The sequence below is a fragment of the Alligator mississippiensis genome, chromosome 3, assembly GCF_030867095.1.
Source record: "Alligator mississippiensis isolate rAllMis1 chromosome 3, rAllMis1, whole genome shotgun sequence".
NCBI lineage: Eukaryota > Metazoa > Chordata > Crocodylia > Alligatoridae > Alligator > Alligator mississippiensis.
Window position 1 is genome coordinate 290,953,306 of NC_081826.1, and position 19,488 is coordinate 290,972,793.

At 43.4% G+C, this 19,488-nt stretch overlaps 1 protein-coding gene across 15 annotated transcripts in view; it reads left to right on the plus strand.

The window, feature by feature from the left end:
• PIAS2 (protein inhibitor of activated STAT 2) overlaps positions 1–19,488 on the plus strand; it is a 69,262-nt gene that overhangs the window by 11,787 nt on the left and 37,987 nt on the right. For all 15 annotated transcript variants that reach the window (XR_009461179.1, XR_009461181.1, XM_019495878.2 and 12 more), the window contains 5 exons: positions 6,236–6,710; positions 11,689–11,773; positions 13,010–13,060; positions 13,185–13,275; positions 16,632–16,766. Coding sequence is in view for 13 of the 15 variants with exons in the window: in XM_019495878.2 (XP_019351423.1) it covers positions 6,236–6,710; positions 11,689–11,773; positions 13,010–13,060; positions 13,185–13,275; positions 16,632–16,766 (837 nt within the window). In the remaining 2 variants the exon portion in view is untranslated. The remainder of the gene's footprint in view (positions 1–6,235; positions 6,711–11,688; positions 11,774–13,009; positions 13,061–13,184; positions 13,276–16,631; positions 16,767–19,488) is intronic.

A 19,488-nucleotide genomic window follows, 5' to 3' on the forward strand; every position in this document is an offset into this window, starting at 1 on the left:
GAGTTGTACAAAATTTAAATCTCTTCCAAGCTATGATTTTGTTTCGTCAAACTTTAAATCCATGTTGAAATCTTAAAAAACCAAATGTTATAGTCTTGGTTAAAAAGGTGGTGATATAGTATGTTTTATAGTATTTTTACTTAATAGTATACTCGTATTTTAAAAATAGTATGCTTTATTTCTATGAAAGTGAAAATTAGAGAGAAATCATGAATAGCCCATTTCAAGTCGGTGGTATGATGTGATGAGTAGTCTGTAGCTTAGAAAACAGCTGAAAGTGAAAATGCCTTGGAAAGCTTTATTGGAAACAACTGTTTTAAGGGAGGGTCCTGGAAATAGATGCTCCTGAGCAGGTGTTTACCTTGCTGCAAACTCTTGGGACGTGTGCATGTATCCACTGAAACAACTTCAAATCCTATCACTAGATGTAGGAAAGGAGCAAAAGCTATGGAGTAAGGGTCCGCATTTCTCGCTCACATGCACAACTGCTGTTGCCTTGCAGGGAATGTGAAATCAGCTGTAAGTGGAAAACATCATATGGCTGTTCTAATTGCTTCCAGTAATATTCTTGGTGGCTCTTTTTTTTTTTTAACAAGATTTTCATTCGGAAAGCAAACAAAGGATTTCTGCATCAGTGGAAAATTATGTATTTTCTATGTGGAAATATTTTTAATGGAGACTCACCGACACTCCATTTAAAACCCTTCTGACTGATATTGAAACCAGTACACAACTTGTGCTATGATAATAGATTTTTAGTTGATCAAAACGCCAGCTTGTAAAATGTCCATATTAAACTGTTTTAGGCATGATTGACTAAGTTTTCTACTTGATTAACTTTCAGGAATGCACATTAGGGAAATGGGAATGTACTTCAAAATAGCATATTTCTTTAACCCTTTATAGCAGGAATTGAACTCTTGGTTTAAATCCTATTAGCGTCTGTAAAATCCATCATGAGTACTAGCAAAACAAGTTTCATTCACTGCATATAAAATAAAGAACTTGGCTCTTGTATCAGATTTCTGGCTGGTTATCTCCAGGTACCTGCAAAAAAGTGAGGGGGGAAGTGTGTGAGGGATGTGTATTAATGTATTAAAAATCCTGTTGCCTGTCTACATTTTTGTTTTCTCAGGGGAAAAATAGATTTTTACCTGCAATATTTGTAGGCTGTTAAAGAGAGTTTTTCCATTTCTATAAAACACCAACATTATCTTTTAAGCCAGTAATTAACCAACTGAACATGATTGGGCTTGAAAAAAGGAAATGATTGGAAGGACTCTTTAAGATTATTTAAAACATTTTTTTTGCAGCCCTTCTTGTTTTTGTTCCCTCTCCCCCTCTTGATAGTTTCATAGCTGGTAGGGTTAGAAGGGACCTGAGCAGATCATCAAGTCCAACCCCCTGCCATGGGCAGAAAAGGATGCTGCCGTCAAATGACCCCAGCTAGGTGATTGTCTAGCCTCCTTTTGAAGACCCCCAGGGTAGAAGAGTGCACCACTTCCCTTGGAAGTTGGTTCCAGATCCTAGCTACCCTGATGGTGAAGTAGTGCCTCCTGATATCTAGCCTGAATCTACTCTCTGCCAATTTATGGCCGTTGTTCCTTTACTCCCAGTAGTGCTTGGGGGAACAGGGACTCTCCCATTGCCTGCTGGTCCCCCTTGGCCAGTTTGTAGATGGCCACCAGATCCCCTCTCAGCCTTCTCTTGTGGAGGCTGAACAGGTTCAGGTCCTGTAGCCTCCCCTTGTAGGGCCTGCCCTGCTGTCCCCTGGTGATGCGAGGGGCCCTCCTCTGGACCCTCTCCGTGCTGTCCACATCCTTCCTGAAGTGCAGCGCACAGAACTGGACACAGTACTCCAACTGCGGCCTGACCAGTGTTGCATGGAGGGGAAGGATCACCTCTTTGGACCTGCTCATGATGCATCTATGGATGCATGACAAGGTGTGGTTAGCCTTCCTGATTTGCATCCCCACATTAGCGGCCCATGTTCATCTTGGAATCAATAATGACTCCCAAGGTCCTTTTCTGCCTTTTTGCTGCCTCTTCTCCTTCCTTCCCTGCTGGTCATGCACTTTTTTTTGCCTCCACATGCATCTTGGAGCTTTTTGGCATTAGGTGAAGGGAGTGAGAAGCTGAAGTGACCTTTTTGAAAATGGAACAAAGTCGGAGCAGATAGGTTTATAGTAGCCACATATTTATTTATTTTTTTTTTTATGGAGGGGTAATAGCATTTTGGAAATCATACAGTATTTGTGCCAAGGCTGATAACAGCTGGCAGCCAATTGGAACAGAGATTTTTATATTGAATGGTGACTGTAAAGTAACAGCAAATTGGATATCAAGAGCTGGGAACCTCATGATGATGGTGGGAAAGAGGCATGTGGAAGTAGTATTATAAACCACTTACAAAGTAGCATTGCTGGCTAAGGAAACTTCATTTTTTGGAATAAAATCAAATACTTCCCTAATACATGGTGAGCTGATCTAAACTGATTCCAAAATGATGAATATTGATTTCCAAAGGGTTAGAAGGGCAGCAGAAACGTTTTGAAACCTTCTGTCAGTGTTTTCCAGCCTTCTGAAAAGTGTTGACAAAGTGAAATCTCTTGCTTGTTTTTAAAGTTGGTACCAAACAGTGTGGTATTAGATCAGAGGTGTTTGCCATCTTGGACTTCTGAGATCAACCGATAACAACTCTAAAATTAGCAGGTTGATTACAGACTTAAACAACTCTGAAGTATCTATCTATTTTGGACAAAATGGCAGAAAACGTGCTAGTCACAGGGCTCACTATTTTGAGGAAAGCAAGGAAGTCTTCAAATGTTGTTGTGTCCAAATCATTGTGATCTCATGTTCCCTTTTGTTAACTTCTCTTGGCCTTATGGTTAGTGGGAAATTCCCATCAGTAAGATGTCACAAATGCCCAAGACCTTTCCATATGCTGAATTACTTTCCAAATACTCAGGCTGGTGACAAACATTTGTTTAAAGGTGTGATGGTCCCCAAGCAGAGATGTGGGTTTTCCGGAAAATATTGAATTGGAAAATTTTCCAATGCCCTAAATAGAGCGTGATCCGATTTTTAGCATGTTTATTTGACTTACTTTTGGTAAACAAAACTGAAAAAGTACCCCCATGTTAATTTTATGTCCCAATAAACAAGTATTTGAACTGAAAAATTTGATTAGGAAAACAATTTAAATACAGCGCACTTACTGTGGCTTAAATGTTTTATGTTCAAACAAATTCAAAGCTTTATGTGGAAAGAAATTATTTTTACAAGTATCCCAATAAAAATGTAAAGACAATACACAATAGCATGCACTTCTCTTACATTGTTTACATTTAAGAAAAAAAAAAAAGGCACTGAAAACTGTTGAAACACTAATTTCAGCATACCCAAAGAACTGTGCATGACATGCCATGCTCTGCTTTTGATTTGACTTGCACAGCCAACTAGGTGAATTCATAACTTGATTTTTGGTTTGGATTTTTATGTGAGTGTATTTACCCTCCTATTTATAAATCAGTAAAACCATATATGTACTCTCTCTCTCTCTCTCACTTCCTAGGGTTAATCACCTGAAAAACATTAATTACAACTTTTGAAACTTTCAAGCTTGCCTAATATTGTATTGGCATCCATTCATTGTTACTAATGAATTTTTATAAAACAATGAATTTTTAGAAATGGAAAATTTCCCACAGAAAAATTAAAGCACTGAAATTTTCCACCCCACATCTGTCCTCAATCCCAATGAATGCACCTCTTTCCAAGCCACACGTGCGTGGCAGAACACGTGGCTTTGGGATCAGGGATTGCATCCCCATCATGTCCTCCTTGCTGGTGTAGGGGGAGCCCAGGATCATGGTGGCACCTCTCCAACTGCCAGACTTCCAGACGTATGGGGAGCCCCAGGCCCTGCATGCAGGATAGGGTGCCCAGTCCTAATGTGCTGGGCCAGCCAGGGTGGTGCCAGGGCCCAGTCCTGGTGTGTAGGAGTTTTGAGGGAGGGGGCAGTACCAAGCCTTTGGTACTCAGTCCTGGTGTGCTGGGGTGGAAGGGGGTGGTTTCAGGCCCCTGCAGGCCAATTTGTGTGAGCAGGGGGTGGTGCTGGGCCCCCAGAATCCAATCCCAGCATACTTGGGCAGGAGGGGACTGTGCCAGCCCCTTGGGGACTGATCCTGCAACAGGAGGGTGGAAGGGAGTAGTGCCTAGTGCATGGAGCTTGATCTTACCCGCAGGTGAACCTTTTCTCACTCTGGCCCATGGTACCAAAAGGTTGAGCACAGCTGGTCTGGGAAAATGCACATTCCACTAGAGATGTATAACTTGTGAATATTCATGGACAAAACTGAGTTTGAGTGGTTAATGGTAAAAGGGAAAATAATGGTAAAAGGGAAAATAAAAACACATGGGTTGACTCAGAGGTGATGCAAACCTAAATCTTCAGTTGGGGTTACTGAAAATGATGGGTGTTCAGCGCTACAGTTTGGTGATTGTAGGAAGCCATAGCAAGGTAGAAAGAAAGACTTCCAAGGTGTTTCCATGTGCGTCCCCTTGTCCTGCTTGTCCAGGAGAGCTCATTGTCTGGGTGTGGGATGCAGCTCACTGAAGAGTTTGGTAGGGAACCAAGAGTAAAGGAGCTCTAACACCAGTTTCTAAATGTTTGCTTTTGTGGTCTTGAGTCTGTTTTAAAAAGGATGAAATTTGACTTAACTTTTCTTTGAAGTAAAATAAACTTCAAGTCAGGGGGGCAGGGGGGTGGGTGGGTGTGTATGTGTCAGAAGCGGGGGTTGCTTTGGTGAATTCAGATCAAGTGACTATCCAGGTTTTGCTGGTTTGCAGCCTCATTCCTCTTTTTTTTTATACACAATCCTGTTGCTACAGAAGAGTCCCACACAAACATGAGAAGCTGACAATGAGAATATACAGGTCTAGACAGAGGGCTTGCTTTCACAGAGTTAAATGAACTGAAATCATGCTATCTTTCAGTTGTTTTACTTCATCATGATAATAAGAGGCGTAGGGACTTCTTCAGGTATGTCACATGAAGATGTTAGCGTTTCTTTTGCCTGATCTCATATTCTAGAAAATGTTGAGGATTAGTGAGTTTGTAATAAAATACTGGGTGTGTCTACATATTCATTAATGAGCTGTAATTATGACACATTACATTTAGTACTTGTAATAATAGGTAGTTAACTTAGTGCACTGTAATAGGGGCTACTGCATATTAGTGCTGGCGTACACTTTTTTGTGATGCTAATGCACGGTAGACTAAATCTACTGCATGTTAACATGGCAGGCAAAAACTCTGCTAATGCTAAATACACAGTAGACTAATTCTACTGTGCATCTCGTGTAGATGTACCCACTGTGTAGGAAGTATTTTGTGGCAGGCACTCAAAGTAGTGGAAACATTTTAAAGAAAACCCTGGAAAAAATTATTATTGGATGAGCACTGATTGTCCTTGCATTTACTCTTACTCTCCAAAATCCACTAATGTTGAGCGTTACAATATTGACGTGACAAGTTGCATGCTTATTAAGATGACAGCCTCGGTGGGGGCTTCCCCCATGCTTGAAAGTTGAGCTTCCCTTTCAAAGAATAAAGCCTACTGTGTGTTTAAAGACCCACCCAAAGTAAATAGATATTCAGAGTCAGTTGGGTAAATCTTCAAAATGTGGTAATGCTTCCCAGCTTTTAAAGTGCTTTGAGCAACAAAACCATCACTGATGTTGTTTTATAGTCATTGCCATCATCTGAGCTACCATCTGTAGAAATAAATGGAGCAGTTCATTTATCGGAGCTGGCATTTCAGGTTTCCTTCTAGCTCCAGGTACATACAGCAGCATGGTTTGCTTGGGTCACTTTTTTTTTTTTTTTTTCCAAGGGTTGTTTGAAAGACAAGCTAGAGATGCTTTTAAAGGAAAAATGAGACTTTTTTTTGGAGTGCAGCTGAAGCTCACACTTTGCTTTCTCACCAGGTAGTCCTTGGTGCACTCCCACTATGGGAAGCATTTGTCTAGTTGGATTGGCAGGAGGCTACTCAAATTGATAAAATACTTGAGGCAGAGGCATGCTGAGGGGAGGGAAGGATGGAAACATTACCAATTCTGAAAGAGTAAATACGAAACTTGAATTTCATATCTGAAACTTACATGTATCGTATGCAGCTGCGTATTTTATGTCAGGAGTACTGCACTGACTTGTTTCTCCTCTTTCCAGAATATGGTATCAAGTTTTCGGGTATCTGAACTACAAGTGCTATTGGGCTTTGCAGGACGTAATAAGAGTGGACGGAAACATGACCTCCTGATGAGGGCACTGCACTTGCTGAAGAGTGGCTGCAGCCCAGCAGTTCAGCTTAAAATCCGAGAACTCTACAGGCGTCGGTACCCGAGGACAATTGAAAGTCTGACTGACTTGTCAGCTCTAAAACCTTCAGTTTTCAACTTGGACAGTAGTTCTTCACCAGTAGAACCCGACTTGGCTGTTGCTGGAATCCATCCGCTACCTTCGACTTCGGTCACCCCTCAGTCCCCTTCATCACCTGTTGGTTCTGTCCTCCTTCAAGACACTAAACCTCACTTTGAGATGCAGCAGCCGTCACCTCCAGCTCCACCTGTCCATCCTGATGTTCAGCTAAAAACCCTCCCTTTTTATGATGTGCTCGATGTCCTCATCAAACCTACAAGTTTGGGTAAGTGTTTAGTTTTAAATTAAGCGCCCCATAGTACTGTTTTACAAATACTCGTTTTAGCAGCCACCATTTTCATCATTGCACCTGATCCATAAACATGCAAGCCTTCAAATAGTTCACTTTGCAAGTCAGATGCCTGTGGAGAGGCAAACGTTTCCATTTGTAAGGATGCAAAATTCTGCGTGGCATTTTGTAAATTGTCATAACTGGCACTTCAGAAGCACTAATATGCGACTTTTTTTCCCCTGCCTCAAAAGATTCAATAAATTGCTTCCAACCTGACCTTTCTAACCAAATGTTTCTTGTGATCAGTATAATGTGCTGTGGGGGAAGAAGGGGCAACTTTTATCAGTTGGGGAAGTAACTTTTAATCCATGTGGAGAAGAACCAATTGTACTACAGGGTCAGGAGGAACTTGTCAAAATTGGCAAATTAACTTTCTTACAAGGAGGTTACAGTTAAGTAGCTTTTGTGTACAGTAAAGAGTATGTCAAGTCTGTCCTTGTTCTAACATCACAACTAAAGCACATATAAAATGTTTGGTTTTACAGTGGTATACCATGTACAAGTTGAATGCTGGTTGTGACTTGTTCACCTCCAACCTGTCATTGACATCAAGTACTGAGTAACGTTGTGTGTTTAACTAAGACTTCGAATTACTTATCCCCCTTAAATAGCCAGATTTTTTTTATAGTGTGTTCCTTTATTTTTTCCAATGTTGATTCAACTTGTATCAAATTTTTAGATTCTTGTTTCCAAAGCTGTATGTTACCTTGCACTTGCTTGCAATCATCACTGTCTCTTTTCTTTCCTTCCCCTTCCTCATTCCCTAAAACCCACCTTTTTGGTACTTTCTCAAACAGCACGTGATCCTCCTCTACCCCCTGACCTCAGTTTGGACTTTGTGTATGCCACAAGAGAAGCTGTTTTTTAGACTGTGCCAACATGTCTTAACTTAATTTTAAGTGAAGGTAAATGCTTGTTGCCCAGCAGGAATAACTGCCTGTCTAATTCTTAAGTACTGTTTAATTGACAAGGCTTGGAAAAAAAAAAAAAAAAAAAAAAAAAGAAAAAATACTGTAAGTGGATATAGAATCACTTTACCCAAGGATGTAAATGCAGTCCACCTGTTATATACCAGCATGTTTTATTGGATTACTGTTAATCGGGTACTCTAAACCATTTCTTTCCAGTTGGTGGGTGTAACCTTGATGTGCACGCAGTGTACCCATTTTCTGATTTCTCCACTTTCACCCCCTGCACTGCTGTCCAAAGCACGTTTAACCTTAGGTTAACTTCTTGAATGATCTAGATCTTGATTTGCAGCGAGGTGAATAAGTGCACAAACACTTGTAGTAGAAGTAGCGTTGTGGTTATTGTGCCAGTTCTCACTATGGCTGAACTCATCAGATGCAAGGCTCGTCGTGATATTTTTGAAGTTCCATGAAGGCGTTTCTGTTACAGTATAAAATATTTGTTTGCTTAGGGCTGTTTCTTTGTAGCCCAGTACAGACTTCCTGGAGTAACTTTTTTGAGTGTACACCTTCTAATCCAGTCAAACAAAAAACACTGTTCATGTGTTTAGGAGGTATTTATTCATAAATGCAGCTGATCCACTTAACTGATTACATTTTAAAATTATAGAACCAAATGGCAAAGGGGCCTGAAGTAATTACACTAGAAGTAGAGGTAACAAGGATAGACTTGATCCGATTTTAAATCAGGGAGCAGCGGCATGTGGGTAATCCCATGTTGAGAAGTAGGCCAAAATCTGAAAGCACTGCTGGATTAAAAGTTGTAGCCTCAAACTAAATCTTTCTCCATCTTCTCTCTGGTGGGTATCATGCTTTTGTGGGTTGACGTTTTGTTTCTAGCTGACGTTTTTTGTTCCCCCCCCCCCCCCGCCCGTTTTTCAATACTATATCAAATACCATCTCAAGTCATCAAAACACCTTTTTTTATGGGACAGTAACCCCCTCTTTACCCTTGTGGTCCAAATAAAGCCTATAGTGATATTTGCTCATACTTCAGATTCTAAGAGTATTTACAGTCCAGGCTCATCTTATAAACGAGAGTGGCAAATATATCTGCATAAATTGGCAAACTGATGGAGAGGAGAGAACTGTTTATTAAATGTGTATCGTTAGCAAAAAAGAAATCTCTGCTTTGGTTTGGAGAAATCTGGTGGCCAGTTCCTCCCCACTAGGAACCTGTTTTAGTTACTAACCTGTAAGAGACCCAGTGCTCTAATTACTGTTCATATCTAGTATGTGCTTCAGCCAAATCCTCCTACTGGCAGGATTCTAAATCGCTTTCATATTTTGAAATATCTGGGGCTGATGTGGTGCTGCATTGATGCCATTTCACACACAAGAAAACATCAACACTGCTCTGCCATGAGAGAGACAAGAGAAACATGGACTGTAACAGTACTACCTTCCTCTCTCTGTTACCTGATGTGCAACACCCCTGCTGGGTCTGAAACCCTGCTTGCACAGCCCAGCAGGAGTGTATCCCGTACAGGAGTTGGAGAAAAATGACTGCAGGTTGATATCTTGCTGGACACATTTACACTTTATTCTTTCCATCTCCACAACTCACAGCTAGATGCCAGCAGTGTGTAAGAGAACTTCTTATTAGTCCTGTTGTTTTGGGAAATACTGTTTTTTTGGAGTAGGGGGTGTGCTGTCATCCCCATGAAGGCAGTTAAGGTTGCATGGTGGGGTTCTGCATGCAACAGAGGGCTTCTTACAAAATGTGCACTTTGAAATATGGCTTGTCTCTTGGTGACAGGAGCACTTGTTCTGGGAATACGTGGAGACCTTAACTGATCTCATCCTTATCTTCAGACACCCAAATTCAGATATGAGAAGTTGTGTGTCCTGAAGGGGCAGTGGGGCAGAGCACGGTGATGTGGCTGCAGCCCAAGCTGGCTACCTGTTCCGTCTGTGTTCACGTGTGCATGCTTGAAGCGGGGATTGGTATACAGGCAACTCTCAATCCTCTGGATTGTGGTTCATGTGTAAGAGGTCCTGTCAGGTGCCTGATGAATCCACTTGTGGCTGACAAGCCCAATTCAGGAGTTCATAGTTTAATAGTTGGTAGGATTGGAAGGGACCTGAGTAGATCAAGTCCAACCCCCTGCCATGGCAGGAAAGAGTACTGGGGTCAAACGACCCCAGCAAGGGGTTCATCTAGCCTCCTCTTAAAGACCCCCAGGGTAGGAGCGAGCACCACTTCTCTTGGAAGTTGGTTCCAGATCCTAGCCACCCTGACAGTGCAGTAGCGCCTCCTGATATCTGGTCTAAATCTACCCTCTGCCAGCTTGTCACCGTTATTTCTTGTCACTCCTGGGGAGTGACACAACTTGTTACAAGCTTCACATATCCATGTATTGTCCGAGTCCCAGGGGGGATTGGTAAGCAAATGACAAACAGAAGAACCCTGACAACTTACCGAGGCTTTCTGATTTCATGGGCTGCATGCAGCTTGCAAGGAGTCACCTGGTAGCCCATGGACTTGTGCCAGGGTGTTCCTGCCCTGCCCTGCCCTGCCCTGCAACTCCTGCCACAGTCTCTCTTTAGTTTCCTGCTTCCCTCCATTTTCCCCCCCCCCCCCCCAGGTAAGATGACACAGTGCAAGGAGGCCTGGGAGAGCCTGTGCAGGAGAAGGACCCAGAGTTGGAGGGCTGGAAGGGTTTTCAAGAGATCTCCAAGATGAGTCTCCCTCTAGACCAAGTGCATCAAACACATGGCTTGCAGAGCCCTGCTGTCTGACCCCAGTGGTGTCCCTGGGTCTGATCAGACCCACACACGGCATGACATGCCTGTGGCTCAGGGCTGACCCATAGGCTGTATCTAGCCCATGAACCCCCTTCCATTCCCCTTTTCCTCCCCCACCCCCAGCATACCTAATCTGGTGGCTGGTGCAGCCATTGTGGGACCTCCGCCACATGCAGTACAGATCCTGGAGTGGCTGAAGTGGGTGTCGCATAGAGTGCAGTCCCAGGCCACGTGGCACCCACTTTGGGATGCATGGTGTATATGGTGCCGTTCTGGAGCTGCTTGGGTGGCCATCCTGTGGGATGTGCGTTTCAGACTGTCTGTTTCTTCTCTCTTCCCCTTCCCCTGCCGCCCCTTGCTGTCTCAACCTCCAGTGTTCCTAATGCTCTCCATAGACATATTTAGTCCATCTGGCTTTCTCTAGCATGAAAGGCTGAAATTCTTGAGGAGTGTAACTTCCTTCAGCTGCTGCTAGCATCAGAGTTTTCCAGTGAATCATTACTCTCCATCTGGCCACCAGCAGTTCATCTCTTTTTGAAGCCCTTCAGAGGGCAGTTATACTTTAATTCCATTTTACAAGAAACTGTGGAAATGCATCTTTGCTGTTCTGCAAGCCATCAAGAGACCACGCAAAGCCAGAGTCCTGGAACACTAACTGTGTAATCTGTTCTGAACTTTAAGATTTAAAATGTACTGAGTCACAGTTGTAAAAATAGGAAAAATTCACCTGCTTTAGTATGAAGGGCCTGATCCTACTCTGTGTAATAGGGCATCTGCATGGTACATAAATGCAATTCTGTTTCACTCTGCCTGAATCCCTGAAACACCATTAACACACAAACTTTTATAGCACTCCTTCATTTTAGCTGTAAGGCAAAGTCTTAGAAAGTGGCAGAGAGGCCCCACTCACAATTGTGTGTTCACTGACCTATTCGGGAATGTATGTAGAGTGGAACTGGATTGCCCATATAGGAGTTGTCTCGAGCTTAGTTTAATGTTTTAAGCCATCTGCACATAGTTGAGTGCATCATACCCTTGCTTCTTCACTGGTAAAAACACTGTGATCTTTTTAAGTGTCCTAGTCCTTTGTCCCAGAAGAACACCGCAGGGTGCTACTCTACTGCCCTTGCTGCTATTTAGACTTTTGGTAGTGGACCATCCTGTTTAAATTTTGTTTTGCATTTCTTCTCTTTCAGTACAGAGCAGTATTCAGAGGTTCCAAGAAAAGTTTTTTATTTTTGCTCTAACACCTCAGCAGGTCAGAGAAATCTGCATTTCCAGGTAAGAGGAGAGTGCATGGTATGTATGTGGGTTGTTGGGTTTTAGTTCTTTTAGGGGGTTTTTTTTGTAATTGTGCAGTAGATGATTTGCAGAATTTCAGGGGAATTTGTGATAAAAACCTTTCTCAACTACTTGGCTTGCACAACACTCTCCTAAGCAAGATGGACTAGGTCCGTTATTTGAAACCACTGAAACTACTCTTTGTACAAAGTTGTGTTTAATGCAGGAAAAGCCTGCATCACTATAGCATTGGATAAGATGGACCTAATCATCTGAAACTAAATATTTGTCATGAATACTTGGAGGCTGGTAGCTTGTATTTTCTCTTTGCTTAGGTGGGATGTTGTTCCTGTCATTGTTGACAGTCTGGGGGCTTGTTTCCTTTACTGGCGTCAGACTTCTCACGAGCTATAAAATGGCCTCAGTGGAGGAACCATGCTGAAGGCCTGTATAAGCCACTTACGATGCCCATGAGTAACACATACAACCATTTAAAATAGTTCAGGTCTGACATTCCCAAACTTTTTCTTATTGCATACCCCTTCCAGATTTACCAGCTGCCTGCATACCCCTACCAGCATGTTTCATATTTTAACCCCTTAAATGCCAGTTATTGTGTAATGGCTGGTTTAATTTTCATTATAATAATTTCTCCCACTTGCCAACCAGAGACCTTGCATACATCTGGGGGTACGCATGCATACCACAGTTTGGGAACCCCTGGTTTAGATGACGTTGGCCAGATCCCAGTGCCTTCCATAGTGGAGGTGTTGCTTAAATTGAGGGTGCTATGCTGCAGAAACAGCCCCAGTACAGCTGTTTGCACCTCATTAAGGATTCTTATCTTGGTACTCAGAAGACCTTGCCCCTAATAGCAGCCTTGAAGGTGGCAGGACCTGGCTAGTTTCAGGGTTGCTAATTGCATAGCACTGACTATAGCCGAGATGAACTAAGAGGATTTAAATGCTCAGTTTACAAATCAGGCGTTTTTTTTTCCCCCTTATTACTAAACAATGCTTCTCTATGCAGCTTAGCTTATATTTTATTTAGTGTAAGTAGCTAGTATTGGTTACAAGTGCTTTGTTCTTTTATTCCTGATAGTTTTGATTGTGAGAAAATTTGAGTCTTGAAAGTAATTTAAGATTAATAGGGCAGGCATCCTTCGTTTTTAGTGACAAATGAAATGTAAGATTTCTCCCTCTAATTGAAGGCTCTCTCTTACTCCTCTTCCAACAGAGACTTTCTGCCTGGGGGCCGGAGGGATTACACAGTCCAAGTTCAGCTGAGGTGATTCAGAATTTTTGTTGTATTGGAATTTTTCCATAACTATATTTTAATCCAAATGATAACAAATGTATGTTGTTTCAAGTATAATGCTATTTAAAACTTTTTTTTTTTTTTCTGGAAATAGGTTGTGTCTAGCAGAGACTAGCTGCCCTCAAGAAGATAACTATCCCAATAGTTTGTGCATTAAAGTAAATGGAAAGTTGTTTCCGTTGCCGGTAAGTGAATAGTTTTTGCTGGTACATTAGTTTGCTTAAAGTCTAAAGAGATGGATAAAAACAAAGGGCTTGGCATTTCAAGAGCACACACGTTATTTCATGCCTAATTTACACAAGCAGTTGCTGAAGGTATGTACATAAATTGGGTATTTGAAGGCACTGACTATTAAGACAAAAGAAAAAATCATTATTTAGCCTGCTGCATGCTGAAAGCATTGCATGAGTGTTTAAATAACTTTCTGCCAGTTGCAGCATAAACATTTGAAAATGCTGACACTGTGACTGTAGGAAACCTCCTTGTGTATAGTATGTGCAGACTTGTACATTTTGAATTTGGTTTGGTGGTTTGTGGCCCGTTCAGCGTAGGTTTTCTGCTTGGGGTTTGGCTTGAGCTCATCCTGCTGTGCATGAATATCTCTTGCACAGATGCTAGCTTGCTGCAAAACTTCAGCTGTTTGCATCTGCCTGGGCTGATGAGCAGTATTTAGGGTGAGGATGAAAATGGATTAATACTCCATGCTCATTTTCCTCAACCTTTTGGCTTCTTTCACAGTTGACGTTGCTTCGTCTCTTGAAATCTTCTTGTCTGTGATTCTGCCCTCTGCTGTTTCTTCTTCAAGCATCTGCCAGCTTTCTGTAGGAACTCCATAGGGCTTGGGGATGGGGGGAGACATGCCTTCTCTTCTGCTTCTGCATGTTATCTTGGATCTGATCTGCAAGCACAAATTCAGCTACTACCTCTGCTCATAACTTGCAAATCTATCACCTTCTGTTCAAACTGAAATCTTGACCTTTCTTTCTAAAATATCATGTGAATATTTGTCATCAGCTGAAACCCAAGATAAAGCAAAAGCTATATTTTAGTCTTCTCAGAGTTCCCTTACCCCCCCTAGCCCTCCCCACTACTTCCTTTCTCCATCAGTGTTAACAGTCTCACCATCTTGCCTGTTACCTGAGCTGCCTCCTGGACTCTGACTAGACTAAACTAATAGGTCCTCACGTCCAGGCTGTTTTCTAAAACTTGCGGACTCTTTCTATGCAGCATCTTTGGGTATGGCCTCTAACCCTCCAAGCAGCTAAAATTTGTTTGAATTCTCATTTTGTCACCTCTCAGTTTCTGTAACCTCCTTCTGTCTACAGTGGACAAATGCAGTCTTGCCCTGCCCATCCCAAAAGCTGCTGCAGAAATAATTTTCCTAGCCCATTGTGTTAATCCCCTTTTCGCCCCTTTCCCTCTTCTCCATTGCATCAAATTAAGGAATTAATCTTCATCTTCAAGGCCCTTCATTCAAGACTCCAACTGGCCTATAATGGCTGCCTTGCTGTTCTTAAAACTCTTGTCACAATGGCTACCAGAAACCTAACAACCATTCAGCTGCTGATTTGTGTTGTTACTGCTTGTCCTACTGAATAATTCTCTCGCTCCCTTGCACTCTCCTGTCTATTGCCTCTGGTCTTAAATTGTACCCTGGAGCCAGTACAGGCATTGTGTGCTGTATATACTGTGCCTAGTACAACAGGTCTTGGTCTGTGGCCATATTTTTGCCAAGATGTCCATCATACAGTAGCTGATACTGGGTCTGCGATGGGAATATGCAGAAGGAGAAGCAAAAATAAAATTTTACAAAGCCAGTATTCACCTTGGGGAAGGTCTTTGTACAGTGAGTCTTACTTCTGTTCTGTTTGCAGCTCCCTCTTTTAGAGGCAGAGACCAGGTCTGTCATCAAGGCGGGCTGGGAGTGGCCACATAAATGACTTGTTCAGTCTTCAGGCTTTTTATAGACCGCTGCCAGCCATCTCGGGAAGGCTTTCCCAGACTCTTAGCTCAGACAGGCAGGGGAACAAAACAAGCTGGATAAAAAGAATACTTCTTGGTTATTTGTATCCATGTATTTCTGAGGTGGTATTTAGCTTTGGGTCTCTGCAGTGAGATTTTTGGGGGGGGGGGGAGGAACCTGTTTTAATATTGAGGCCTTCTGGGAGTTGCTGTAGCCAATGCAGCAGCTCATGGCAGACCTCACAGGAAACAACCCAAGGAACAGAGCAAGTTGGTAGAAGAGGATCCAAAAATGCTTGGGGTTACCAGACTCATGGTGGAGGTCAGTCATGCCTCCAGGTGGCTTGTGACCCAGCTAGCTAAAACCACAGGTAGACCATAGAAGTAGTATACTGCTTACCAGAGCAAAATTGTGGTAAAACTTAATGCAGCTTTATTCCTAAAAGAAACTAGGTTTCCTTTTATACAAAACGTTTTAAATCTAGCGCAGGATATGTACTTGATGATCAGAGAGCTCTAAAAATGAACAGTGAATGCAGCATCTAGCTTAGAGAAATCCTAGTTCCGGTCTAAACTCTCCACCATAAATATTTAGCAAATAAAACATACCAGCTGCTGCAATGGCTTCAGTTCTGAGATGACTAAACTTGTATGTTTCTGAAGCTCTCAGAGATTCTTTGTCACTGCAACTTTCAGGTTCATTCATTTTGGAGCCATTACCTTAAAGGTTCATGTCCAACATAGGAAGAGAAATGCAGATTTGTAAGCTTTTTGTGGTTTTAATATTCATCTTTACAACAAAATGTGTGGGCTTCCTCTGTCCTCTGCTGCTGGAGAGGAGAATGTGCATAACAAATCTTCTCACCCCAACCCCCAGTAATTTTGCTTTATCTGGAAAAGTAGGGAGGGGAGAAATCTCCTTCCTTTGAATTTTCCCTTCCTGCTTTTGACATCCTATAGTAATGGATCTACAGGGTTTCCCTGCCTAGAATAACAGGAGGATTTCTTACTTAGATTTTTCACACCAGAAAGAAAATTTCGATCCAACCCTCTGAGCAAAAGGGACAAAACTCATGCTTCCTTCCTGTTGTTTGTGGGCACTTTTTTTGGAGATTCTCAGTAGTTTGGTTGGAATTTGGAGTTTGTACTGCAGTAGGGAATAGCCATTTGATTTCACTCCCCTCTTCTCCCCAGTCTAACAACCTCTGAATTAAACCTTAAAGTCTAGCTCTATGAAGCTGCTTTGGGAAGTATCTCTGGCTGGCTGGGTCTTCAGGGTTGTGCCCCATGTTAGCCTGTCTTGATTGACAGGTCTGGTTTCTGCCTTCAAGGAGCCACAAGCAGAAATAAGACCATTATAATGGATCTGCAGATATTTCTACTAGAAAAAGGATATTTTCAGGTAATACAAACTTTCATATCCTTGACTCCACGTAGAAGCTTTTCCCAAACCTTGCACTCATCTTGCACATCTGTGTGTGTATTTTTTTGACCTGAGTTGGGCAGACTTAGTAAGAAGAGCTCACAAAACTTCACAGAAACATTTCCCCCTCCTCTTCTCCATGCCTTCCTACTGCAGGGATATGCTCCACCACCCAAGAATGGGATTGAACAGAAGCGACCTGGGCGACCCTTGAATATTACATCTCTAGTTCGCTTATCGTCAGCAGTGCCAAATCAGATTTCCATTTCTTGGGCATCTGAAATTGGAAAGGTGAGTTCTGAGCTCGTAGTAGCATGTGGCGAGTGTTTTGAGGTATCTTTGGTGAGTAGTATTCCTTTTTTCATCTTCATTGTTGCTATCAAGACATGTGCTAACCAAGATACTTCTCATGCTCCTTCATTCTGTCTTCCCATCTGTGCCATCTAGAAGCTTTAAACAGTTTGCCAGAAATGCTACTTAGAGAAGTTCCCTGCATCAGGGGTGCTCCAATAAAGATTTTCTTGACTGGTACTGATAGCCAATTATTAACTAGTCATATTGATTAATCGATACCGATCTGATAACCGATTTAGAGGAATGCAGTCGGACAGCTTGGAGAGCAGCGTTCTACAAGTAAGTCGGGGGGGGCAGGGCAGGGCGGGCAGGCAGGCAGGCAGGCAGGCAGGCAGGCAGGCAGGGGCAGCTGCTGCCCAGCCAGGCTGGCGAATGGGGCCCCACGGTGGGGCATAGGATGAAGCCACAGGTGGCTCATCTGGTGGGGGAAGTGCAGGCAGCAGTGGCTCCCCGCTGCCACGCACACTCCTGGGAGAGGCATGTGGGGCACACCCCTTGGACTTGTGTGCAGGGTGAAGCTAAGCTGCCTGCTATGGGCTCTGAACCAGGGCTGTGCCAGCCTCTTCCCGGCAGGGGGCCTGGGCTGGGGCTGGGAGTAGGACAGGCTTAGCTGTGTGGGGAGGGCAGTGGTGGTGCTGGGAGGGGTGGCTATGGGAATGTTGGAGTGGCTATAACCCCCCCCCCCCCCCCCACCCCCAGCGCTACCCCTGCTCAGGGCACTCGGCTGTGCTGCGGTTCCCTCAGGAGCCCCCCATTGGCCACACGCCCCCTGCCTGCCCTGCAATGGAGGGCTCCCAAGGGAACGGAAGCAGAGCAGAGTGCCCTGAGCAGGGACAGCGCTGGGGAGGATTGGTGGGGGGGCTGAGTGCCCTGAGGAGGGGTGGCACTTGGTGGGGCTACAGCCACCCCAAAATTCCCTGTAACCATCCCTCCCAGCACTACCGCCACCTGCCCTGACCCATTCCCTTCCCCTTCCCTTCCCGCCCCCTGCCTGCCAGGAAGAGGCTGGTGTGCAGCCCCTGAGCCTGCTGTAGGCAGCCTGCCATCACCCCATACACAAATCTGGTACATGACCCCTTGGCTGGCCCCCCCACCCCGGGGTGCATGCAGTGGTAGGGAACCACCTGCAGCTCTGTTCCCCTGCCCTGGGATCCCATTCACCAGGCTGGCTGGGCAGCCCCTGCCATTGCCCCACTCCCTCCTCTTCTGTGAGGGCCACAATCTGCCACTCCCTCCCCCCCCCCCCCCCCCCCCCCCCCGACTTACTGGTAGGACATTGCTCTCCAAGCTGCTGGGCTGCGTTCCTGGCCATGTGCATGCTGCAGCTGCATGCAGGCACATAGCATTTATTGGTGACCTTATCAGCTACACTGGCCAAAAAAAAGCTGATGGCCAATTTAATACTAATTTTCCTTTTATTGGTGCTGATTTGATATATGACCGATATATTGGTGCATCTCTACCCTACACCTTTACGAAATCAAAGACATGAAAGTCCCATGGAAGTTTCTGACAAAATTCCTGATGTATTGGGCATCAGCGTTGACCTAAACTTTCTTACACATCTGCTTCTTTTGGAATTGGTTTGTTCTAAAGGTATGACCCAAAGCAAAACAGATACTTAAGCCACAGACAACAAATTGGTGAAAGGGGCACTAGTTTCTCAGCCTGGTGTATAGTTGTGCGATTAAAGCAAATGCTCTGCAGCATTCAGAATGCAGAAATCAACTGGAGGAGGATCAGCCTTTTGAAAAGGACCAGTTCTCCTTTGGCTGTATGAATGTGGAGGGAGACTTGCATTTATTTCCAGATTTTAGTTTTTTGTCCTGAACGCTGTTTCTTTCCAAAGAACCAAGAGTTCTAGGTTGTGTTTTGGGGTTTGTTTGTTTTGTATGTTCCTTTCCAAACAACTTCACTTGACCCAAAAGAATAATTTTATATAAGAAAATTGGTGCAGACTTTCCAGCTGTTCTTGTAAATAAAAAATAAAACAGCGGGACCATTTGTTGCTGAAGCTCTGCATGTGTATGCGTAAGATTGTAAGGAGCAGCATATCCCTTTGTTGCAAGTGGAGCTGACCTTGTAACTTGCTAAGTGATATGGGGATTTTAAGTACAGGTGCGTCAAAGATGAAACGGGGTAAAAAAAGGAGATATATAAATGTGTGTAGCACATGCTTTTGATTTATCTCCAAAGCTTTTGTAGCTTCTGGTGGAAAGATAATGCACTTTGAATAACAAATTGCAGGGAAGAAAGGGGGCAGACGGTATCCAATGGTAGGCACCCTTTGGGTATAGACAAATGCTTGACTTATAAAAACAGTTAAGAGTTCATATTAGTCAGAGAGGTCAAAAGAGAATCTCTTGGAAAGAGACCTTGTGGATGAATTAAGTAAAAAGAAAAGTGGGTCTTTAATCAAAGAAGAAAGCGAGAATAGTGGTGTCTGGAAGGATAATTGGCCACTCTTAAATCTGTTTTTTTGACAAGAAAGGTAATGGAGAAACAGTTTGTTTGGTTTTTTTTGTTCCCCCCCCTTGTCTCCTAGGTGTCCAGATTTGAGTAAGCAAGTCATGGGTTCTACTTTTGTTTTATGGGGTTGCTTGAACATGTCAATCCCGTTTCTGCTGTAGTGGTTCCCAAGTTCCATCCTGCAAGATCT